At 43.3% G+C, this 25,749-nt stretch overlaps 1 protein-coding gene across 1 annotated transcript in view; it reads left to right on the top strand.

Moving 5' to 3' along the window:
• DCLK2 (doublecortin like kinase 2) overlaps positions 1-25,749 on the top strand; it is a 121,766-nt gene that overhangs the window by 87,037 nt on the left and 8,980 nt on the right. Inside the window, exons 9-13 of the mRNA XM_034771512.1 lie at positions 5,423-5,542; positions 13,879-14,025; positions 22,009-22,142; positions 23,230-23,307; positions 25,124-25,220. Of these exons, the coding sequence (XP_034627403.1) occupies positions 5,423-5,542; positions 13,879-14,025; positions 22,009-22,142; positions 23,230-23,307; positions 25,124-25,220 (576 nt within the window). The remainder of the gene's footprint in view (positions 1-5,422; positions 5,543-13,878; positions 14,026-22,008; positions 22,143-23,229; positions 23,308-25,123; positions 25,221-25,749) is intronic.

Here is a 25,749-nt window from a genome sequence, read left to right on the forward strand (position 1 = left end):
TCACGTCCCATTCACACTTACCCAGCAGGCCCAGGACTATGCTGGCTTCAGTAGAGCAGTACTGCCAGCTGCTACCAGGGGTTCTCAAACTGGGGGTCAGGACCCCTCAAGGGGTCACGAGGTTATTACATAGGGGGGTCGTGAGCTGTCAGCCTCCATCCCAAACCCCACTTTGCATCCAGCATTTATAATGATGTTACATATATAAAAAAGTGTTTTTAATTTATAACGGGGGGGTCACACGCCTAGGCTTGCTATGTGAAAGGAGTCACCAGTACAAAAGTTTGAGAACCCCACTGCACTAGACTATGAAATCTGAGCCCACCTCCATTGATACTGCTTGTGAGTCACCTAGAATGGAATCAACATGAGCAAGCACTCGAAGAAAAAACGGTTACCTACCTTTTCATAACTGTTCTTCAATATTTGTTGCTCATGTCTATTGCATTCCCCACCCTCCTATCCCTCTGTCGGAATTGCTGGCAAGAAGGAGCTAAGAGGGCATAGGGTCGGCAGCGCCTGATATACCGCCATATGGGCACGGCACACAAGGGGGCGCCAGAGCCAACCCTACGGATACCGCTAAGGTAGAAATCTCTGACTGTGTACATAGGTGCGCACACACATAGAATGGAATGAACATGAGCAACACATTTAGAAGAACAACAGTTACGAAAGGTAGGTAACAGGGTTTTTTTTTTTTTTTTTTCTTCTTTAGGGCTAAAGACAATTGGAGTGGGCCCCCAGTGATTTGGCAAGCATGGAAGTTTTCAAATAAATAAGACATCTTCCTTATATTCCTATTTTACCTAAAACTTCTGCCTTGTCCCTTATTTTTCCATCTTGGTTGCAGCACCCCCTTCCTTGACCTATATACAGCTGGACTTTCGAAAACAGCATTCTATTGACTAGTGACAACACCCTATCCCTTACAAATAACATTTATTCTAAAATTGTTGTTTAAGCTTTAAGTGGTGAATTTAAAAGTTCAGATTCTGTCAACTGGGAAACACATCAAACACCTTTCCTGTCTTATTCCCAGGTGTCACAAGCAAATGTTATAGAATTGAGGTCAGTGTCTTTATGAGCATTGCAGGCACAAATTGGGAGGATTTTCTTGGCTGTTTTCTCATCCCCACTATGGTGGGAGACTTTCTTGGGAGTTTCTGCTGCTATACTGATGCTACCCAAGATCTGTTGATCTTGCCATGTCTGGTTGTCTAGTGGATGAAAAAGAATAGTACACAGGTGTTTCAGACTAAAGCATTATGAACACCAGCATACTGGACTGATTGTGGGACAATTCCTAAGCAGGGAGGCCTGAAAGAAACAGAATCTGGATCTAAAAAAGTTATTGGACTGAATTTTCAAAAGCATAGATAATAATAAACTATTAATAAAACATTTCTGGGCAGCAAGGCTGGCCCAGTGGTTGGGGCACTGGCTTGGGATATGGGAGATCCAGGTTCAATTCACACTTCTACCACGGACTTCCTGTGTGACTCTGAGCAAGTCACTTAGAAAATTAAGAAGCAACAAATATAAAATAGTAAATAAGTTCTTTTTCTAATGCAATATAATTAACCAGTGGAACTTGCTGTTGAAATCTATCAAGTTCCAAGACAGTTTTAGACACTTTTATCCCAACTAGTGTACTTGCAGATGCTATTCTTATCCACATAAAGATGTTGGTCTTCATGCTACAGGCACTGATCATCACTTGGGGTCAGGCAAGAATACACTTAAGACATAGTATTTTGGATAAATGACCAGATGCATGATGGAAGCCACTTACCTTTCTCTGAAGGTAAGAAGTATAGGACACTCTCACAGGCAGGATCTGGGGCAGATAAAATGGTCTGTTCTGGTATGCCAGTTTTTCTGTTTCTGCAGTGTTTCCATAGGTAGCCCATTTTTTATGGATTGTTGCACAAAACTCTTTTTTGATGCAACCTTGTCTGAGACTGTAAAATCCAGGGATATTTGAAGAGATGAGCTATAGTACAATATAATTATAAATTGCAAATGCTGCATACCCATAGTACAGTGTTCTGCGAGAGGTTTAGATAACATTCCTTCTGTTAGGCATGAAGGTAGCAGCTATAACAGTGTACATGTCCATGTGCATTACCTGCTTAATGCATTAATCCTAAACTGTCTGTCAGGAGCTAGGAGTTTAATCTTGCCCCTACCCCATTAAATAGACAGAGAGAATATGAGATAAGTTACGATCTAGTAAGGTGACTTCATGAATGACCATGGGGAAAACAGTGCTCAAATTGCTTCTCTGTGCTGAATGTATCCGCACCCATTCCCACATGTCACAAGCCTTAAAACCACCATCTGGCCCAAATATGCACAACCTTTGCATTGAGGATGGTCACTCCTGTCCAGCACAAATGTACTGTCCAGCAATTTGTATCTTGGGAGTTACAACTTTTTAACCAAACTAGTTGATCTTTTCTCATCCATCAGTATACATGTTAATAGTACAATCATTTCTACTTAAATAAATCTTTTCAACTTAGACTAAAATCTATTTCAGCAATTTCCCTGAGGAAGAGGTTGAGGCAGCTGTGGAAACTGACATATTTAAAAAGTTTAATGGAATACAGCAAGGACAAGATGATTAAAAATTAATAACCATAAACAGGTCAGCATTTCACAGGACATGTATCAGGACAGTGATGCAAGAGCATTTTGTAACCTTTGTATAAAAGGTTAATTACAATAGATTGTTACTTAAACCTGTCTAAAGAGAACAATTTAGTGGCTCAGATGAGGCCAAGATAGCATAGATGGTTCTGTGCTGCTAGGGTCAGAATTAAATAGTGTAATGAATTGATTATGTTGGCTATTTGCTCCTAAAGCTCAGATCTTGTTTATAGTAGGATTCCACATTTCACTTGGTTCCTTGGCCCTGCTTTATTTAGGTTTTTTTCATGAATCACAATAGCCAGCATTTTTCAATGGCTCCTTTCTGTGGGTAAAGGTCAACCTTTTTAAACAAAATTGTTTCGTTTGTTTTTCTTTTCTCCAGAGCACGTTTGCTTGGAGCAGACTTAAGTTGGGTTGCTGAACGACAATTGATGTTCTTGCAAATTGGGTTTCAAAGGTGCAACCCATTTAATCAATATATGCTGCACCACTCACAGGATGAGATGCATGCCTGGTATGTGGGTTCTGGGAAATAGACCCATTAATTCAAATTAATGAATTACACAGCCATGTGACTGAGCTTTGAGCAGAAAACAAGACCTCTTTATATAGCCCTGCAGAAAAATGGTGAAATAGTGTGAGGTTTTCAGTCACTGCTCATGTACAGTCTGTCATAATGTGTACATATCTACTTCCAGTAATTCTGTTCACAAATGCATGAGGTGCATGTTACTAGTCAGTGTTTTTAATGTGAGCAAGTTCAGACTCCCAATGAGGTGACTTATTTCCCAAAGTGCAAATAATCTCTTGTTTTACACAGGGATGGTTATTAGATTTACAATGAACCGAAAGGTCCCTATGGAATGTTTTCAGATATTTTAAAAAGGAAAATAGCAAAAATATTCATGAATGAAAGGGAATGTGTGACTTTCTTTAATCTCCAGCATGCAGTTTAGTGGATGGGTGTCTTGAATTTAAAACAAAAAGAAAAAAAACCCTAGAATTAACTTATTTTAAAGCCTTTTTAACTCCATATGATTTTATGAAAATATGCTAATGAGTGTGAATATAATGTAACTGGAATATGCTTCATGCAAAAGGTCTCTTGTAAGGTATCATTACAAAGCTTATAATCTACTGAATGTGGTCATCCAATTTGTATAAATGTATCATTTGTGTATCTGAAACTAGAAATATGAAATAGAACTCTGAGGTCCTATTGTAATTATGCAAAGTGTGGGCCATTAAGGGTAGTTTGGAATCTTGATGGCTCCCATCAACTAGGACAATTGGTTGTAAATAGCTCTATTTACTTGCAAGCCTTCCTGTGAGTCAGGCCAGGAAGAATGAAGGCTTGGGGTGTCATCTGGTACTGGAATCCATCTTAAACCTGGTGCTTTTTGATTTAGAAGGAGGGGTGGGGACCCAGAGAGACACAAGATTTCTGCCTTATGCCAAAGCTATATAAGGGGGTGGAACAGAACAAGGGGGCGGCAGTCATGAGAAATCCCTTAGCTACCACCTGAGCTGGACAAGGACTGTACCGGGGAAAGGATTGGGCCCAGACTAGAAAGGACTCTAGTGTGTGAAAAAAGCTTATTTGAGCATCTGAGGGTGAGAGATTTCATCTGTAATCAGTTTCTTAATGTATTAGGCTTAGACTTACTTGTTTTTGTTTTATTTTGTTTGGTAACTTACTTTGTTCTGTCTGTAATTATTTGGAATCACTTAAATCCTACTTTTTATATTTAATAAAATCACTTTTGCTTATAAATTAACCCAGGGTAAGTAATTAATTCCTGGGGGAGCAAACAGCCGTGCATATCTCTCTATCAGTGTTATAGAGGGCGGACAATTTATGAGTTTACCCTGTATAAGCTTTATACAGAGTAAAATGGATTTATTTGAGGTTTGGATCCCATTGGGGGCTGGGTATCTGGCTGCTAGAGACAGGAGTACTTCTTAAGCTGTTTTCAGTTAAGCCTGCAGCTTTTGGGGGACGTGGTTCAGACATGGATCTGTGTTTCCAGCAGGCTAGCGTGTCTGGCTCAACAAGACAGGGTACCGAAGTCCCAAGCTGGCAGGGAAAACTGGCTCAGAGGTAGTCTCAGCACATCAGGTAGCAGTCCCAAGAGGGTCTCTGTGACCGAACCCATCACAGGAATGTTTTCAAATATTTTAAAAAGGAAAAAAGTAAAAACATTCATGAATGAAAGGGAATCTGTGACTTTTTCTTTAATCCCCAGCATGTAGTTTAGTGGATGGGTGTCTTGAATTTAAAACAAAAAGAAAAGGAAAAAACCCTAGAATTAACTTATTTTAAAGCCGTTGTACCTTCATATGGGGTGGGGGCAGGAGAAGGGGGAATAAAACCTAACCCTAGCACAATATCAAGCTGTTGGAGCTAAAACAATTTCCAAACTTAAATGGGTAAGTAGTTTTCAGGTTCTAAATATAAATATTAAACCAAACAAAAAATAAAACCCATGAAGTTGGCAGCTATTTTGTAAGAGATCAGGTCTGGAAGGAAATACAGTGGTATTAAGAGATGGTTAAAATGTGTCATTTCACCACAGCTCTGCAATATAAGTAATATCGTGAAAGACCTGACTCTGTGTGTGTGTGTGTGTGTGTGTGTGTGTGTGTGTGTGTGTGTGTGTAAAAATTAAGAACAAAAACAGGAAAGCTATCACCTGGAAGTTTTACTGGGAGTTTATTGTCAATTAAAATAAACTTTCTTTCCTCCTTTTTCCTGACTCAACAGGAGCATCTGATAGAGAATGAGGTATCCATACTGCGCCAAGTGAAACACCCCAATATTATCATGCTGATAGAGGAAATGGACACTCCAACAGAACTCTATCTGGTAATGGAGTTAGTTAAGGTAAGACTATTTCAAGGAATTTTCTTTTTCATTTATCTACACATAATGTGAAGTCTAGGAAAATTCCAATATCACACAGCTCTCAGGAGACATAATCAGATAAGCATTTTGATGAGAACTTCCAATTAATCATGCAAATACTGTTGTTAAATTCCGTTAAAATGAACTATTGTTATAATAAAAACAACAACGAGTCCGGTGGCACCTTGAAGACTAACAGATTTATTTGGGCATAAGCTTTCATGGGTAAAAAACCCACTTCTTCAGATGCATGGAGTGAAAAATTACGCCATGCATCTGAAGAAATGGGTTTTTTACCCACGAAACCTTATGCCCAAATAAATCTGTTAGTCTTTAAGGTGCCACCGGACTCCTCGTTGTTTTTGTGGATACAGACTAACATGGCTACCCCTGATAATTGTTATCATTTTTCACCTGGCATTAGACTATTCACATAGCAGGGATTCAAGGTGTTTTTGTAAGGTAAGTGCCCAATCTAAAGAGAAATCCAAATATAGAACAAGAAGTTATTTGTAACTTTTTAAATTACATTGTTATATCATCACAACACACAGTAAACATGTCACCAGCTTGCAACATTTTTCTCCATCAGCTTTTCTTATTTAATCATTCACATCGAGCGGTGTGAATTACTGGGTTTGCAATTAAGCTATATCCTAAAGACAACAGACACAATTACTAAATAAGTTACACTCCTCTTCACAGACACAGTCCAGAAGCACAAATCTCTCCACTTTAGCTAAAGGAGATCTCCAATTGCTGGCAGATCTACAGCTGGTGGTAGTAATGTTGCTTATCTTCTGTGGGCTGAACGCTAGATATGCTGTCACAGAGAGAAAAATCTTGTGAGCTCCACTTTGCTAACATTGGAGAGTGATACTGCTCTCTTGTGAGCCAAAGGCACGATGAAGCACCTCCATAGAAACATTTTAATGCATAGCATGAACCTGTTACACAAACCAGGGGTTTTTGGCATATTACTCCTGGGCAGTTTTGTGCCACTGTGCAAAGAGCAAATCATAGAATCACAGGGTTGGAAGGGACCTCAGGAGTTCATCTAGTCCAATATCAAAATAACCTATGTATAAACAAAATGCAGCTGTTGCTCATTATTGTCTGTAACAAAAGATATAAATGCTCAAAGCAGGACCAATCCCTGCATGGGCCGGGGCCAGGTCAGACCTATCCCCAGGAACTTCCCTGGGCTTCAGGAAGCTCCTCCCTAGCTTCCTGTCCTCATTGCTCTCCAGCTATGGGGGTGGGAGTCACTGTACAGCGAGCTGCACCCCCAAATGCCCAACCCCGAGGCATCTGAATTTCCCCCCGCACCCAGACCACTCCCTGCCGAGTCACCTGCACTTGAATCCCCACTGTGCTGAAGCTCACCCCACTGCACCAAAATAATTGAAAATGGTGTAATTATAATGTTGTTTTGACAAAATATGCACAATTTTGCAGAATTTTTAATTTTTTGGTGCAGAACTCCCTCAGGAATAGCATATGCAGCAGCAAAGAAGGCAGAATGACTTGCAGAATTATTGTTTAAAAGGAAACACCTGAAGAATATTATATAGAAGAAAAATAGATCCCCTGTTACAATACTTAGCATATTTTCCCCATCATAAAATAAGAAAATATACAAATATACTGAAACAATCCAGAAATTTCTATGTGGCATAGGTCTGATATTTCTTAGTCACTTGTTTTGTGACAGGATAATGAATAATTTGAGTGTCTAGGCCATCTGAGTTAGATTTATAAACCCGTATCAAATCTGAGGCTTCTCTCACACATGCTTGCACACAAATGTACATTCTTATCTCTCGTACAGGAACAATAGCAAACATGCAAACTAGTCTATATGTTAAAACAACAGCAGTAAACCCAGACTTTCTCATTTATCATTATATTGGATAAAAGTATAAATCAACATTTCAGAAGGTATTGCTATCTAAAAATTTCACTGTACTCAAGAAATTTTTCCGCAACATCTGTTTGCTTGAAACCCCCTGGTGAAGGTTTGTAGCTACTGGCTCAGTACCACTGCTTCATTTCTGACTATCTCTAGAAACAGTTTTTATGTGGCAGATGGCTTTTTGTTTTTAAGATGCAACTTTAAAAAAACAGGGTAATCTTTGAATATATATCCTGAATTGCTACTGCTTTCACATGTGCTACAATGCTTGGAATTCCACCCACAATCCAGCCAAGTCACTCCCACGCTTGTATCCAAGGTAACCATCATGATGGCACACAACTTAAATTAACTGCAGCAAGTGGAAGCCATATAAATTAAAATATTTCTTTACTACTGTTTTTAAAAATGCTGTTACATACCCCTGAGCTATAATGGATGCTGGTAGGATATTGCACATCAGCTATGCTCAAAAAACACCAGGCAGACTCTGCCATATATTGCATGGGACAAATATGCTGTGGAATGAAGCACTGTTATCATCCTGCCTCATTCTGATTTATTTTTACTTTTCATAATGTTTGCACTAAGTATTTCTAACATGTACTTATGTAATTATTATTGAGTATTTGCATTCTTCTTCGAGTGATTGTTCACATCCATTACACATTAGGTGTGCGCGCGTCGCGTGCACGGACGTCGGAAACTTTTTCCCTCAGCGGCTCCCGTTGGGCCGGCAGGGTCCCCCCTCCCACCAGAGCGGCACCCCGCTCTAGCGTATATATATCCCTGCGGGCCCAACCCTCCCTCAGTTCCTTCTTACTGTCCGTGATGGCGTTGGAACAACTCTGTCTCTCGCTTGAGAGTGTCCCTTAGCGTTAATAGTTAGTGTTAATCTTAGCAGTTAACAGTTCTTTAGTAGTAGTTAAGCTCCTTTGTGTTACGTGTTTGGTCGATCCCGACGCCAGCGCTGGGCGGCGGGGCATGTCGCACACCCAAGGCTTCAAGGCTTGTGGCACGTGCCGCAAGCCTATGCCGATAAGTGATCCCCACGACTCGTGCCTCCGTTGCCTGGGGGAAGCACACCAAAAAGAGCGCTGCAAGATCTGTAAGGCCTTCAAGCCCAGGACTAAGAAAGAGAGGGACTTTCGCCTTAAGCAGCTGCTCATGGAGGCTGTATTACAGCCCTCCACTTCGATGCAACAGGCCGCGGCACCATCAACTTCGGTGCGGAGTGCCCCGGCATCAGTGCGTGATCCGGCACCGGTGGGGCACCATAAGCCGATGGCACCGACACAGCAAGACCGCCCCCGCCACCGGTCATCTTCGCCAGCAAAATCGAAGGGCCAACCCAAGGCCCGAGGACGCTCCCTGCATAAGAGGGCAGCGCCCGCGAAGACCTCGAATGCGCATAAGGGAGTGGCGATCCCAGGACAGATCCCGGTGCCAGTGGCTCCGGGACCGGGAGTAACATCTTGCCAACCTGGACCTGGACCGGTACCGGTGACCTCGGGACCGGGAACGACTGCAAGTGGTCGGTCGAGCCCCGGGATAGGTGCATTGAGTGAGGAGGAAGGGCTGGAGAAGCTTTTGGAACAGCCCTCCACCCTGGACACGTTTGAGGCAGCAAAGGACCTCATCGAATTGTCCGCTGTGGGCCCCCTCCAAGTCAAAGATAATCCGCCAAGACTGCCATCCTGAGGCAAGCCGGCAATGGTGCGCACATCACGGTCACCATCTCGGCACTGTTTACGGCGCCGTACCCAGTCGAGCTCTGCCTCTGTGGACTCCCGGCTACCCTCAGCGCAGAGGGCCGCACAGCCGTCGGGCCCCAACAAACACCCGGCACTGACCCAGCAGCCCTACTCGAGTAGGCACCGGGACGTGTCAGCCACGCGATCCCCAAGACCGACCACTTGCAGTCGTTCCCGGTCCCGAGGTCACCGGTACCGGTCCAGGTTGGCAAGATGTTACTCCCGATCCCGGAGGCACTACTCTCCGACCCCGGACCGGCACCATCCCACGGCACCACCGTGGCCATCCTGGTCACAGTCTGTGGTTTTGGAGACAGACTTGGGCCAGTCCAGCAGATTTGCCCACAGGGCACCAGCCGGTAGGGAACACAAAGCCGCTTGGCACCCACAGTGGGGCCAGCCAGGACAATGGCCATTCTGGACCCCTTGGGCCTACCACCAGCAAGGCCCCCCGTCCAGGACCTCGAGATCTGGCCCCTCGAGACACCGGTCCCGCTCCCTGCAGGGGCGCCCCTCCTCGCGCAAGGAGGTCTCCAGACCACGGAGCAAGAAAGAGCTGACTCGGCACCGAGCCCGCAGAAGGGGCAGGGATAACAGGCATAGACTTAACAACACGCCTAACCAGGGCCAAAGCCACGGCCAAGGCAAGCCGCAGCCGGGAAATAAGCAAGGGTTTTGAAGCTGCGATCGAGGACAGAGTACCAACCCTTATACCGGATCCTCCTCTATGTTTCAGGGACCGCCTGTCCCATTTTTACCATGCTTGGTCCCGTATAACATCGGACCGCTGGGTCCTTCGCACGGTGGAGGCGGGATACATCCTTCAGTTCTCCTCACCCCCCTCCCTCCCATCCCCATCCCTCTTCAGGGACCCCTCTCACGAGCAACTCCTTATGCAGGAGGTGCGGGCCCTCCTCAAAGTAGGAGCAGTAGAAGAGGTCCCTCTGGACTTAAGAGGGAAAGGGTTTTACTCCAGATATTTCCTCATTCCCAAAGCAAAAGGGGGCCTCCATCCCATTTTGGACCTATGCAAACTAAACAAATTTTTGGTCAAGGCACGTTTTCGTATGGTCTCCCTTAGCACTATTATCCCATCCCTGGATCTGGGGGATTGGTACGCTGCCCTCGATATGAAAGATGCGTACTTTCACATCGCCATCCGCCTGGCCCACTGGCGGTTCCTGAGCTTCACCATCAACCAACACCATTTCCAATTTATGGTCTTGCCCTTCGGCCTAGCAATGGCCCCGCGAGTGTTCGCGAAATGCATGTCCGTGGTGGCAACCTTTCTTCGAAAAAGAAAGATGCAGGTATACCTGTACTTGGACGACTGGCTCCTCGCGGGCAGGTCAGAGGACAAAGTCCACTCCCACGTGGCACTGGCGTTACAGGTGTTCCGCAAGCTCGGTCTACTGGTCAGTGTACCCAAGTCCTCACTGATCCCCACAGAGACTGGATTTCATAGGAGCAGTCCTGGACTCGGTGGCGGCACGGGCAAGTCTTCCAGTGTCACGGTTCCTGGCCATTCAAAGGGTCGTAAGCTCCATCCAACAATTCCCCATGACCATGGCCAGATGCTGTATACAATTCTTGGGGCACATGGCGGCTTGCACACATGTAGTCAGACATGCCCGCCTAAGACTCAGACCGTTACAGTTGTGGCTGGCCCAAACGTATCGCCCCAAGAGAGACCCCTTAGACCTAGTAGTGACAATCCCAACTCGGGTGTCGAACTCCCTCCGCTGGTGGCTCGATCAGCAGCAGGTTTGCGAAGGGGTCCCTTTCGCCACCCCGCAACCCACTCTGACGTTAGTAACAGATACGTCGGACCTGGGCTGGGGGGCGCACCTTGGGGACCTGCAGACCCAGGGTTTATGGTCCAGGGAGGAAAAGTTGCTTCACATCAATCTGAAGGAGTCAAGGGCAGTTCGCCTCGCCTGCCAGACCTTTCACGCTACCATAGAAGGCCACAGCGTGTCAGTTCTGATGGACATCGCTACTGCCATGTTCTACATAAACAAGCAGGGCGGGTCCCGATCCTCTCCCCTCTGTCACGAGGCGCTCCTCCTATGGGACTTCTGTATAGCTCACTCAGTCTACCTACTGGCAGCATATCTTCCAGGGGTCCAAGATGGGTTAGCGGACCGCCTCAGCAGGTCCTACCACATGCACGAATGGACTCTGAGAGAGGACATCCTACATTCAATCTTCCAGAGGTGGGGGTTTCCCCAGGTGGATCTCTTCGCCGCCAAGGACAACAACCCAATGTCCTCAGTTTTGTTCATTCCAGAACCTCAGCCCGGGCTCATTGGCAGATGCCTTCGCGATTCCATGGGGCGGGAGCCTGAGGTATGCCTTCCCACCATTCCTGCTCGTCCACAGGGTCCTGCTCAAGACCCGCAGGGACAAGGCGACGGTCATCCTCATCGCACCGGCGTGGCCACGCCAGCATTGGTTCACGACCCTGCTGGAACTGTCCGTGACCGCCCTGATCACTCTCCCACTCCATTGCAACCTCATCACGCAGGACCAGGGTCGTCTACTCCACCCGAACCTAACGTCACTACATCTCACGGCGTGGTATCTCTCTCTGGCTAAACGATACGGAGCACAGGTGCTCCCACCAGGTCCAGCAAATTCTTCTTGGTAGTAGGAAGCCCCCCACAAGAGTGACCTACCTTGCCAAATGGAAGAGGTTCTCCCACTGGTGTGAGTCTCATCACATACAGCCTCTGCAGGCCTCCGTCCCATCAATACTGGACTACTTGCTGCACCTCAAGCATCAAGGGCTCACCCCCGCCTCAATTAAAGTGCATCTGGCTGCCATATCAGCGTTCCACCCCGGAGAGTTGGGGGTTTCGGTGTTCTCCAACCCACAGTAGTCTGATTCCTCCAGGGGCTGGAGAGAGTCTTTCCCTACTCGCGCCTGCCAATCCCTGTATGGAATCTTAACCTGGTACTAACTAAACTCATGGGGCCACCCTTTGAACCCCTAGCCTCTTGCTCCGTCATGCACCTTTCATGGAAGGTAGCGTTTCTAGTGGCCATCACATCGGCTAGGAGGGTATCGGAATTGAGAGCCCTCACTTCGGAACCCTCTTATACAGTTTTTTATAAGGATAACGTGCAACTGAGGCCGTACCCCAAATTCCTTCCTTAGGTGGTCATGCAATTTCATATGGGGCAGGACGTTTGTTTACCGGTGTTCTTCCCTAAGCCCCATACGGACCCAAGCCACCGCAGCCTGCATACCCTCGATGTCTGTAGAGCCTTGGCATTCTATCTGGAACGGACCAGGCCATTCCGCAAGTCGATGCAACTGTTCATTGCCACTGCGGAGAGAATGAAAGGCCAGCCTATCTCGGCGCAACGCTTGTCAGCATGGATTGTGCTTGGCATACGCACATGCTATGAGCTCGCCAATATACCAGCCCCGGAGATCAGGGCTCACTCGACTAGGGCCCAAGCGTCCTCGGCGGCTTTCTTGGCGCAGGTTCCACTCCAGGAAATCTGTAAAGCGGCGACCTGGTCGTCGGTGCATACGTTCACAGCCCACTGCGCAATCCATCATCAGACCAGAGAGGACGCGGTGGTCGGCAGGGCTGTGCTTCAATCAATTGTTCTTTGACTCCTACCCTCCTCCAATGGTAAGCTTGTGAGTCACCTAATGTGTAATGGACGTGAACAATCACTCGAAGAAGAAAAAACGGTTACCTACCTTCTGTAACTGTTGTTCTTCGAGATGTGTTGTTCACGTCCATTACACTTCCCACCCTCCTTCCCCTTTGTCGGAGTCACCGGCAAGAAGAAACCGAGGGAGGGTCGGGCCCGCAGGGATATATATACGCTAGCGCGGGGCGCCGCTCTGGTGGGAGGGGGGACCCTGCCGGCCCGATGGGAGCCGCTGAGGGAAAAAGTTTCCGACATCCGTGCACACCTAATGTGTAATGGACGTGAACAACACCTCTCGAAGAACAACAGTTACAGAAGGTAGGTAACCGTTTTTTACAGCATCATCTAGAGGCTCCAGCTGCTAGGCACTGTACAAACAAATAGTTCTGTAGTACCCTGATGAGTTTATAATGTAAATAGACAAGACAGTCAAAAGCAGGGAGAAAGGAAGTGGTGGTATCCTCCTCTTAGTGTTGGGGAACTGAGGTGCAGAGTGGTGAAGTGACTTGCCCAACGACACACACAAGCCTGTTGAGTATTGAACCCAGATACCTGAGTCCCAGTGCCTCAGTCTACAAGTTCATCCTTCCCTACCATGATAGCTGTTTCCAAGGGCTTGTCTACATGAGGAAAAAGGTTGCAGTAGCTGGTGCACTTTAGAAATGTACTAAGCTAAACCACATGAGGTCACTCTTAGTACGCTGTAAGTGGGTCCACACAGAGAGTTAGTGAGGAGTTGCTAGTGTGCTTTAAACTCTCACCCTAGCTTACTGTGCACCAACTTCTCCATGTAGACAAGCCTCGAGTGGTGCAGCCTATCTTTCCCATATAATATATGACGGGTTTTTGTGCATGCCTTTGGTGCAAGGATGTTGAAGTATGGCTTTCTCTGACATCTTTTCAGCAGTCTGACTAGAGTATTGACACCTGATGATTTTTCTTGTCATTGCCTTTGATGTTTTCCCTTACTTTAGGGAGGAGACCTATTTGATGCTATCACTTCTTCAACAAAGTATACGGAGAGAGATGGTAGCGCAATGGTCTACAATCTAGCCAGTGCACTGAAATACCTCCATGGTCTCAACATTGTGCACAGAGACATTAAGCCAGAGAATCTCCTGGTATGTCACTTGTTTTGTCATGCTTTCCATTGCTTCATCCTCCACAAATGTAAATGTTTGTATGTAAATGTTAAGATGCCAAGGAGCTGAACAATCAGACCTAGAACATGAATTTAGAATGACTGCATGCTTAAAATAAATCTCTTTCCATTAAATATTAATAGACAGGGAAAGTGATCTGTGCTTAATGTGTGCACTAGACGCTAGACCTATCATTTACATTTTGATTCCTGGCTCTGACTTGGATAAGCACAAAACAGGGTTTAAAAATGTGTTAATGAATTATTTACAATCCTAGTTTCAATTTAAAACAAGGGTTTTAATCCCTTTCTGAAGATCCCAGGGTTATTTGAAGTAAGATATTTCCTCTCCCATCGCCACATCTGGTAAAATCTTTTTGATGACTTCTCAGTATCATAGCTATAAACTCTGAGAGTACACTTATTTCCTCAGAAGGAACTATATTTCATTTCCATTAGTTCCCGTCAGGGACATAAATATCTACTGCTCTGTGCCTGATAGCAACAAATATTGTGGATTCTGTTTTACAAACTCCAAGTGGAAATTGGCAGTGGAGTGAGTGCCTTATTTCCTGCTGCTTTGTAGCTTATGTAGGCAGAGTATGCAAAAGGTTACTAAGTCACTGACAGCAGAGGTAGTGTTTAACACCCACATTGCACAGGTGTAAATAACTACCTACCATGCAAGGCACTGGACAACCAAGTCCAGAATCCACATCACTGGCACGGTGTCATCAGTAACTGGAAGCCTTGTGTTGGGTTATTTAAGCTCTGTTTGTCAATCCTGTTAATGGTATAATGAGATTGCACCAAAGGGGAAGCTGATAAAAGGGATTTATGTCTCTTACTCTAGCAGTGGCATTTGAACAAGCACAGACAACAGGGCTGGAACTTGCAAACTCTTAGGGTATGGCTACACTACTCAGCTTTTAGCAACATGGCTGTGCCCCTACAGCGCTGCCGCTAAAAACCACACAGTGTAGCTGCTCTTTGTCAGCAGGAGAGAGCACTCCTGCCAACAAAGCGCTTTTAGTCGGTAAAACTTTTGTCATTCGTGTGTGTGTGCGTGTGTGTGTTTTTAACACCCCTGAATGACAAAAGTTTGGCCGACAAAGTTCCAGTGTGGACAAACCCGTACTAAATTAAAGAGTTCTTTCTTACCCCAGCAGTCCCAATGATGACAGCGAGTAAGGATTTCCAGAACTCGGTCCTTCCTTTAGCAGTGAAATTTGAGGAAAAAAATATGTATTCAGACCTTACTTGATACATTTTTAGTTGCAAGGTATGTGGACATTGGGTTGTTGAGCTGTGGACACAGGGATTCTAACATGGGGTTTTTATTATTATTATTTATTTGGTACTCTTTATTTTGTGCAAGTATTGCTATTCTTCATGGATGATACTGATTTAAAAAAATTATACTAAATGTTACCTTATGTGAAGTGGCTATAATGTTGTATAAACACTGTGCAATCTAAATGAATAGTGACCCTAACAATAGAACCTGAAAATTTTCTGGCAAAAAAATACCCTTGGCAACTTTGAGGTAAGGGAGAGAAAAACAGAAGATGGTGGTTTTATCTTCAAGTGTATCTCAAAGCTTAGCCATTCTGAAGATTGCATGTTCATGCTGAATTAATTTCAATATAGTGTGCTGGTCCAGAAGCAAACAAGAGTGTGCACAGTTTTAGTGGCAGCCTGTGGCATGCCATAGTTGATCTCGTTCATTTTAAAATAATAATGTGGTAACATCAGGATCTTGGGTGGATTGGAGTTGTGAGGCTAATCTGACATTTTAAGCCTCCATTAGTAATCGAATTGCGTATAAATAGGCACAAACACCCTTTTTGCCTAGAAAGCTTAACGAGATTACTCAACAGTTGCAAGTCTTATTCATTGTGATTGACATTGGCATGCATGTTAAGATAACATAATAGAAGTGTATGTAAATGTAAATGTGTCAATTGCTTTTATACTAACCAGTGTTTCAATTCTTAAACCTGAGATCATCCAGATGTCTGATTTTCATTCTTTTTACCAATCATACACTGCTGTGACCGGGGGAGGGGCTCCTATCATGCTGCCCCAGCCCCGGAGCTGCTGCGGCAGGGAGAGACACCTCTCCCTCCCAGGTGCTGCTGCAGGAAGAAAGAGCTCGGGGGAGTCCTCTCTCCCTGCAGTAGCCCCAGGGCACCCTCCTGCACCCCAAACCCCTCATCCCCGACCCACACCAGAGTCCACACCCCCAGCCGGAGCCCTCAACCCCCCCCAATCCCCGCACACACCTTAACCCTCTGCCTTGATTCTAAATAGATTTAAAAACAACAACAGGTATCACTATGAGAATTTTCAAACTACCACTCTTGTGAGAATTCCCTCTGGGCCTTTTGCTGGCTCTGCAAAAACAATTAACTAATGAATACTATTCCCAGACTTACGCTGACAATTGGTGATCCAGCTGTACAAAACTGGAAAGAAGCAAAACTTTTGTTCAGTTCTGAACACGGGTGGGAAAAAACCCTCCTCCATGCTTGTTAAACTGAAAAGGACCAAATGGAAAATATTTAACTTCAAATCTGTAACAAGTAATTCCAAATCATGGGTAGTTGGGTTTTTTTAATATAAAAATCACTTGACAATATACTTTAATTAGGATCCTACTGATCTGCTTGTAACTCTTCACTGAAAACTTGAAAATAAAATGTTCTCCCAATGAATATCTCTCTCTCAATTTTGCAGAATTGTCCTCTTGCTACTCCCCCCCCCCTTTTTTTTTTAATGTCACAAATTGTCTTCATTTTGTTTGTTTCCTTCCTGCTTGCACAGGTATAGCATATGTCATTGTTGATGCTAGCAGGAATATGTACCCGTTAGTTGCCATTATTGGAATCCTTAGATTATTATTTAGTCAACACTAGTTTATTTAAGAAATTTAATAATTTGTAATGTATGTTAGTAGGTGGAAAATATTGTGTGAGGTTATTGGAAAATGAGTGGCTTTTAAAACACACTATGACTTTGCAAATAAAAATATAGTTATATAAGTAAAGGTTGACTATGGCATGCTAATTTAACTTGCTCTCCCTCAATTGTAATTTTTTTTTTTTTTTTTTTTTTTACTGTAATCATATTCACTAGGGCAAGCAAACATGAATAAGTAGATCGGGCATAGTTATCACTTACAAACAATGGGCCCAATTCTGGCCACTCTTGCATAGGTGTGATTTCTCACTGATGCTCCAGCCCTGCTAACACTCTCATGTAACTCTACCCACATGAGTTGTTCCATTGGCTTCAGAAGGAGTAGTTGCATGAGTAAAGCTATGCACATGTGTAAGTATTTGCAAGATTGGGGTTTTAATAAGACATTACTTACTCATTTTAGTCATTATTACTGCTTACATCAGTGAAGAGAGGGAAAAATTAGGCCCAGTTTTTAGGAAAAAACAATAGACATTTTGTTAAAATATGTAAAACAATAGTTCGCCCTTCAGCTACATAAATATGGGGAGGGATCTTGTCCCTAGCCTCTGTTTGCCAGAAGCTGGGAATGGGCGACGGGATGGATCACTTGATTACCTGTTCTGTTCATTCCCTCTGGGGCACCTGGCATTGACCACCATCGGAAGACAGGATACTGGGCTAGATGGACCTTTGGTCTGACACAGTATGGACGCTCTATGTTCTTAACATCCTGTCATCTGTAACAATATTATCTGTGCTATAAATGGCAGCACATGTTACTAGGTAGAAACTTTTATGTCCTATCCGGATCAAGAATAGGGCTAAATTCTTCAATCTTTAGAAGATTTTTATGATTTTTGATAATGCAGGGATAAAGAAATGTAAGTTCAGCTCTTGTTGTGGGGCCATAGAAGTCAGCAGTGTATTTGATTAGTCCCAACCAGAGTAGCTTTTATATATACGATGAGCATCAATAGTTAGAAATGCTTTATTACTGCTATAATTTTAGCCAGATCCCAAAAAGAACCCTTACAACATTAACAACAAAGAGTCTGGTGGCACCTTAAAGACTAACAGATTTATTTGGGCATAAGCTTTCGTGAGTAAAAACCTCACTTCTTCGGATGCATAGAGTGAAAGCTACAGATGCAGGCATTATATACAAACACATGGAGAGCAGGGAGTTACTTCACAAGTGGCGAACCAGTGTTGACAAGGCCAATTCAATCAGGGTGGATGTAGTCCACTCCCAATAATAGATGAGGAGGTGTCAATTCCAGGAGAATTTGCAGCTTTTCCTCTCCTGGAATTGACACCTCCTCATCTATTATTGGGAGTGGACTACATCCACCCTGATTGAATTGGCCTTGTCAACACTGGTTCGCCACTTGTGAAGTAACTCCCTGCTCTCCATGTGTTTGTATATAATGCCTGCATCTGTAGCTTTCACTCTATGCATCCGAAGAAGTGAGGTTTTTACTCACGAAAGCTTATGCCCAAATAAATCTGTTAGTCTTTAAGGTGCCACCAGACTCTTTGTTGTTTTTGTAGACACAGACTAACACAGCTACCCCCGATACCTTACAACATTATAAGGCTTATTATACATTCCAGAAATCTCTGTGTACAGAAATGATTAGAGGAACTACATGCAGGAATTTGCTCAGAGGCTGAATGTAATGAGTAGTTTTAAACACCAATACTTCTAAATCAGATTTAAGTGCAATTTGTAAATGGGCCAATCTCATTTGAATTTACTCTGGTAAATTTGGTATTTACAGTACTGAAGACTAACTCCATTTAAGTTAAAGTAGTTACTCAAGGTTTACACTGGTGTAAGTGAAAACAGAGTCTGGCCCAGATTATTCTCATCTGCAAGAATAATAAAGTGTCACTGTTGTGCCTGTATATTTATTCCAGTCACTTTGAGAAGTTATTGTGTATTGCTGCCTCGGTGACTTGGAAGATTTACAACAAGCAGTAACAATTCCTGTTTTATAAATCAACTGTCAGCAATCCAGGGAGCAGTTCTAATAATGCTCCAGAGTGTCTGTATACAGTGTAATGTGTTAGGGGCCCCTCTTTTCAAGTAGTCTGGTAATAGGCTTTTCTTTCAATTTTGAATGGTGATTTGAGTGTTGTGGATTACAGAAAACAGTTGCTAAATGATGTCTTTGATACTGTCTTCAGGTGACCCATTGGGATTCAGTGCATATTAAGCATGCAAAGACTTATATTTTTAGAACTGTCCTTGAAGCATTTAGTGCAAATGAAAACGTGTGTGTTTGTGTGTACACATTTCCACATAACATACATTCCTTGATAATCTATCCAATAATTCCATAAACATGGAAGTTTAAATGTGCATTTTGTACCTAAATTATGAAGATCATGCATTTGCATGCTTAAGTAGTCAGCAAAAAATACATGGGCAAACCTGTGGAACTTTATGTCCTCAGTAGGGCCTGCATTCCTAAGTGCCACCTTTAGAAAATGCAATTAAATTGCTTTTGTAATTACCTTTGGTGTCCCTTGAGCAACAAAGAGTGGGGAGAGTATAGTGCATTGTTCTCTAAATCAGAGGTTCCCAAAGTGGGGGACGGGCCCCCCGGGGGAGGTACAGAATGTATTGTAGCGGGGCGTGAGAAGCTTTAGGAAAAAGAAACGTACTGCACACATTTTACCCACAGCAATGACACAATTTTTTGTGGGTTAGCCATGGCATAAATAGCAAATTTAGCAAATGTGTTACACATCTGTGAAATGTACTGTTTATGCCATGACCAACCCGTGAAAAATGTGTAATATCTCTGCAAAATTTCTCAAACTAGGGGCCTGGACTTGAAAGGGGGTCAAAAGCCTATTAGGGTATTGCGATATTGCCACCCTTACTTTTGTGTTGCTGCTGGCAGGCGGTGCTGCCTTCAGAGCTGGGTGCCCAGCCAGCAGCCATGGCTTTCCGGCTGCCCAGCTGCGAGGGCAAAGCAGCAATACCATGCCACCCTTCTGTGTTGCTGCTGGTGGGAGGTGCTGTCTTCAGAGCTGGGCACCCAGGTAGCTGGGCACTGCTCTCCGCTCTGCCTTCAGAGCTGGGCCAAAAGACCAGGATTCACAAGGGAAACCATATTTCACATGACGTGATTTTCATGGCCACAAATTTGGTAGACCCCTACATATCGAGTCTTCATCTGGCACTATGCATTTAACTCTAGATGGCGAATTTTGGCAGATTTCTGTTAAGCTTGCATAGCATTATACAAAGTTGTTGCCATCTGTTGTTTAATCCACTTGTTACGACGTGGTGTGCACACTTAATTGAAGGTAGAAAGGGATTTCTGGATAGCTGTCCCAAGCATCCAACCCAGGATGGAATTGCTCTGCTCCCAAAAAAGGCACACCCATCACGCTAGTAACAACAGTATGATGCAAATAAGCAATATCTCACTTAAAATTTACATTACTATATATTTAAATGGCTCTGTTTGAATCATTGCATTACTGTTTTTAATGTTTAGTGAGTGTTGCATCTTGGGTTTTTTATCAGTATAGCTACTTGTGTGGCAGGGGAAGGGCATAAACTACTAGAGACACAAAGAAGGGGGACATGATCAAATAAGTTTGATAACCACTGTTCTTAAATGTATCTGTTTGTGTTTATGGCTGCTTTTTGGGTAGGTTTCTTTTAGGGAGGGGTTCAGTACTTTGGCAAATACGTGGAGTTGCTTGACATAGGGAATACAGACTTCTGAGAAAGATAAGCACAGAGTTTCCATGTTGGATATGGACTCTTTAAAGAAAAAAAATATAGTTTTAAATACCTACATTTAAATATATTATACACAAAAGGAAAACTCAGAGGCCCAGTTCAGGATTGGGAGTCCGAGTGTGATAGGCACTGTCCGTACACATAAGATAGAGTACTTGCTCAAAGAGTTTACAATCTCAAGACAACACAGATGGCATACAAGTAAAGCGATCAGGTTGATGATAGGTCTTGAGCGGGTTGAAGGAGAGGGAGGCAGTCTTACACATCAGACTGGTGTGGGGCAGGTTCTGTGCGTAAGTGGCAGCATGGAAAAAAGCAGAGACACGTTTGTGGGACAAGTGGACATTTAAAGTTGGCAGTGTTGGCTGAGTAGAGGGCAGGGGCGGCTGATATAAGATACTAGATCTGTTGAGTAGACAGAAAGGAGCAGAGATGTCAAGAGCCTTGAATGTGAGGACAAAAAGCTTGAACTTGGTGTGTTGGAAAAGTAGGGGGCAGTGTGTGTTGGGGGGGGGGAGATTAACAGTAACATGGTCAGAACAGCAGGCAAAGATTTTAGCAGCTGCATTTTGAATGCAGTGGGTGATGTGGATGGCAGGGAGGCCATAGAGAAGATATTTGAAAGGCATTTTATAAAATGCAGAGCGTAGTGGTCTAGTATTCTGAGGAAGAACTCCAGAACTCTAGTCCTGTCCGTTACACTAACCATTGCTCTAGCAATAAACACCTTGCAAGGGAGTTATGAAAATTTAATATTTAAACCTTCATTTAGAGTGTAATCTTCTCCAGGCAGGAACCTGTCTTTTACACCTGTCCTTCAGCATGAGCAATACATCATTCTAGAGCATGCTCAGGATGGAAAGCACTATATAAGTGAATAGTATTACTAAAAGCAATAGGAAATTGGTTCTAGATTTTTAGGAGTAGGTGGGGACTAGATCTATCAAGAGAAAGAGCAAAATCTATTTTAAAAATCCTTTAGATTTATTTCCTTTCTCAAATTGAGTCTTACCCCATCAGAACTTTCCAAGAGAGAATTAAAGCTCCTCAAGCACAAAGATGAATCACAGCACTGGAAGTCCAAGCCTTCAAGAATCATGGAGCAAAACCAAAGTGGATAGCTTAAGAATCTCTCTTCTCATCACATTATATCATGTTCAGCCTTTGCTGTTTTACTCCCTCATGTATTGGAAAAATATCCTTCAATCCCTGTTGTGTTTTTGCTAACCCCAGGTATGCGAGTATTCAGATGGAACAAAGTCCTTGAAGCTAGGGGACTTTGGACTGGCCACAGTGGTTGAAGGACCCTTGTATACAGTCTGTGGCACCCCTACATATGTGGCTCCAGAAATCATTGCAGAGACAGGGTGAGGATACAGCAGTTTTGTCTCCTAAGTTGGTGTGTAAAAGAAAGTTTATTAGTGTGTGTGTGTGTGTGTGTGTGTGTGTGTGTGTGTGTGTGAGAGTGAGTGAAAGGGCAAAATTTTGACCCTTGGTAAATATTTGATTTCACTGCTCTGTGGATGTGGGTCATTTAAACTGGTCTTCAGCTGCTTGTCTAATGAGTGCAATATGTCAGCCTCTTCCATATATATTTCCTCTGATACCACTCTGCAAAATATTTGTGTGTGCACATGTAACTTAGATAAGAGATGCTGCTGCAGCTAACTGCTTAATTGGGAAGATGGCTCTGACTCTGTCTCAAAGATTCTGGAAGTAAATCACAGACCTCTTGGTTGGGGAGTAGGTGATAGTTGGCATGAATAATTTGGATTTTCTAATATCAGATTGTTTGATGCACTGTTGCTCTTGCATTGCACAATTGTTGAAAAGTATTTTTGAGAGCGGTGAGAGACCAAGATGTCAAAGGGTATTTGATCCACCTGCAGAGCTAGAAAAATCAGAGAAAATGTGACATATTTTGACCTACAGTATTTGTATTCATATGTTTAAAAAGAAAAGTCCTAGTTCTTCATCCTAGTGTTACTCATTCATACAGGAGACTGAAGACTTGGAAGCTTGCTCCCCAGTTTGGCAGTGTCTGGGAATGATGCAGAAGCAGTTTGTCCACTGTGGCAGGAGAGGGAAAGGATTTCCCCCTCTCTCTCAACAATATCCTCCTTTGATTATTATGGGCTGGTGCTGAAAAGAATCTGAATCAGACCAGAAAGCTATTGACTGTTCCATGGAGACTGGGGGATTGTGAACTAAAAACAAAGGAAAATGTGGGATCCTCGGGGCTCTCAATACTCTGGAGGACAACCAGAAAAATATTGACTAGATGCCCCTCTTGTTATACTCCATGGTATTAATTGAAGGACAAACTCCACTTCTATGAAATGCTAATACATCTGCCTTTGGCAGACTCTCAGTATGTATTAATTTAAAAAACAACTAACTAGAGGTGACACATTTTGGAAGCTTGCACAAGTAATACGTTTTCTTATTTTACAGATATGGCTTAAAGGTGGATATTTGGGCTGCAGGTGTGATCACATACATACTGCTTTGTGGATTCCCACCTTTTCGCAGGTGAGTTTAGTTCCAGGTCAAAGGGAAGATAGTAAAGAATTAATTACCCAAAGAATTGTTCAAATAAGGGGGAAATCTGATTCCCCTTGCACCCCCTGCCCCCCCCCAGCAATAGTTGGCTCCAGCTGTTTCCAAACTATTATTTTCCCCAAGTTTTTTTCTCCTTTTCTAACTGGCTTTAGCTGCCCCTAGTTTAGATATCACCCTGCCCTTTTGCCAGCTGTCACTTTTTCAGTATTTTTCTGTGCACAAGAGAGAGAAGCGCATTCCTGCCTATTTAAAAAAAATAAATAAACAGGAGTGGGTGGCCAGCTGTCAGGTGTGTAGGGGTGTCTTACTGTGAGAAGCCAGCTTTCTTTGTCCCTTTGTCCTCCAATCCCATACTCCAGCAAGAGCTCAGTGCAGTGAGAATGTATTGTACACCCTCTAGTGTTTGCAGCTGGCAAGTTCAACTTACTGTTTTTATCTTGGAGAAGTGGTCACAGGTAAATGATTCCAGTTAGCAACATTCATTCAAGTATCTTATTTCTATTAGTTGAGCTCTGTAGATGATTGTTTTCAATCTCATTACAAACTTGGTGCCCATCATATGAAAGAGTTTGTAATCAGTGAATCAAAAATTTGTTATGGTTACTCTGCATGTCCAGCATATAATATCCATACTTTGATTTAATATCAACACACTTTTCTTTTCTGTGATTGTTTGGGATGGGAGTAAAATAAAGTAAAGTAACTGGAACTTTGGGAGAGAAGGAACCAGAAACCACATTTTAAATCAGGAAGTATCTAATTTTTATTATCAGGTGACCAGAGTTATCCATTATATATCATTGCCTGTGCTTTTTCAAGGGCATGGGATACAATTACACAACAGAGGGCACATCTAGATTAGCTTTACTAAAAGTTAAAATTCGCCACTCTGTGGCTATGTTGTTCCTCCCAGCTTATTTTTAAATAATTGTGGAAAGGCAAAGAAGTTGCTGTTTAGTTCTACAATTTGTTTTTCAGATACAGTTGACTGGTTAGCAATGTTTAGCTTGCGCTTCAAAGATGTACCATATAATTACAATTATTCTGCCTGCAATAATCAGGTGTGAACAAATGTAAGAGAATCTGAGCAATATTGTTAGAGATTTAAATCACTAATCAGAAGTGAGTACAATTGTAAAATTGGTCCCATTTTATTCAACAGATTTGCTGTGTGTGTATATTCTGTTCCTGCCCGCCCCACCCCTCTTTTTGGCATTATAGGGACTATTTCTTTCATTGTTATGGATTATGCCAGTGGCACAGGTTGTTAAATTCAACATGGGATTGAATTAATCCCAGGTTTTCCTAATCCTCTCTGTGTATTTAAAAAAAAATTGTCAGATTGGCTCACAGGAGAGGATCACATCATTGCTGCTGGTGTGCCTACATCGCTTGCCTATTGTGGCTGGTCCTCTGGAGCTCAGGCAAAAGAAAAGACTAACTTGATTTATTTTTCCTGCCCAGCACCAGCAGCAGATTGTACCTTGTCTGTTACTGCACAGATGATTGTCCTCATGTTATCAATGCAAACTCTATTTGAATGGGAGACAAACTGAGGCCTTTCTCCTGTATATTGCCTCCCCATCCTCACCACTACTGACAGGATAACTATGGTGTAATACTGCCAAACGTACACTCCTAGAGTACAAGGTGTCAAACTGGGGCAAACTTCTGTAATAGTTGATGTGAATTTTGCTTCTTCACCACCTCAAAAATGTAACTTTAATGCCTGTGTGACAAAAATTACCCCTTTCTCTTGTTCTCTTCCATTGTTACTCATCCACAGTGAGAACAATCTTCAGGAAGATCTCTTTGATCAGATCCTCATTGGAAAACTAGAGTTTCCCTCTCCGTACTGGGATAACATCACTGACTCAGCTAAGGTACTGAAATAAGTTAGGAACCCAGGGCTTCAAGCTGTGAAATTGTTTGACAAGCCAGTGGGAGCATTGTGCCTTCCTGGCTACACTGAATCTATACTATTGTTGACTATATTCCAAACCCTAGTACTCTTCAGAGCATGGCAGTGATGAAAATGCAGGTCTCACAACCCTACTTTCTGGGTGAATGATTGTAACAGAATGTTGATTACATTCAGTGAGCACTGCATGTAGTTTAGTTTATTTAATGATGAGGGTTATATTAGGTTCAGTGCTTCAGCTGCAGTATAAGTATCTCTCCAAATTTTCCCCCCTCATCACCCTTTTGAGAGAGGGCTGCTTGCTACATGGACTGGACACTGTTCATTTCACCTGTTCCCATTTCACCTTTGGACTAGAAGCATTAAGCTGGCTAGAGCTCATTCAGAGGCAAATAGCTGATTTGCCAGTTAAGTAAAGTATTGGTAAGATACCACTTCCTTTTGATTTCATAGATTGTCATTTAAAGGCAATGTTTGAAATTCTAACCCTA

This window comes from Trachemys scripta, chromosome 5 (assembly GCF_013100865.1).
Source record: "Trachemys scripta elegans isolate TJP31775 chromosome 5, CAS_Tse_1.0, whole genome shotgun sequence".
Lineage (NCBI taxonomy): Eukaryota > Metazoa > Chordata > Testudines > Emydidae > Trachemys > Trachemys scripta.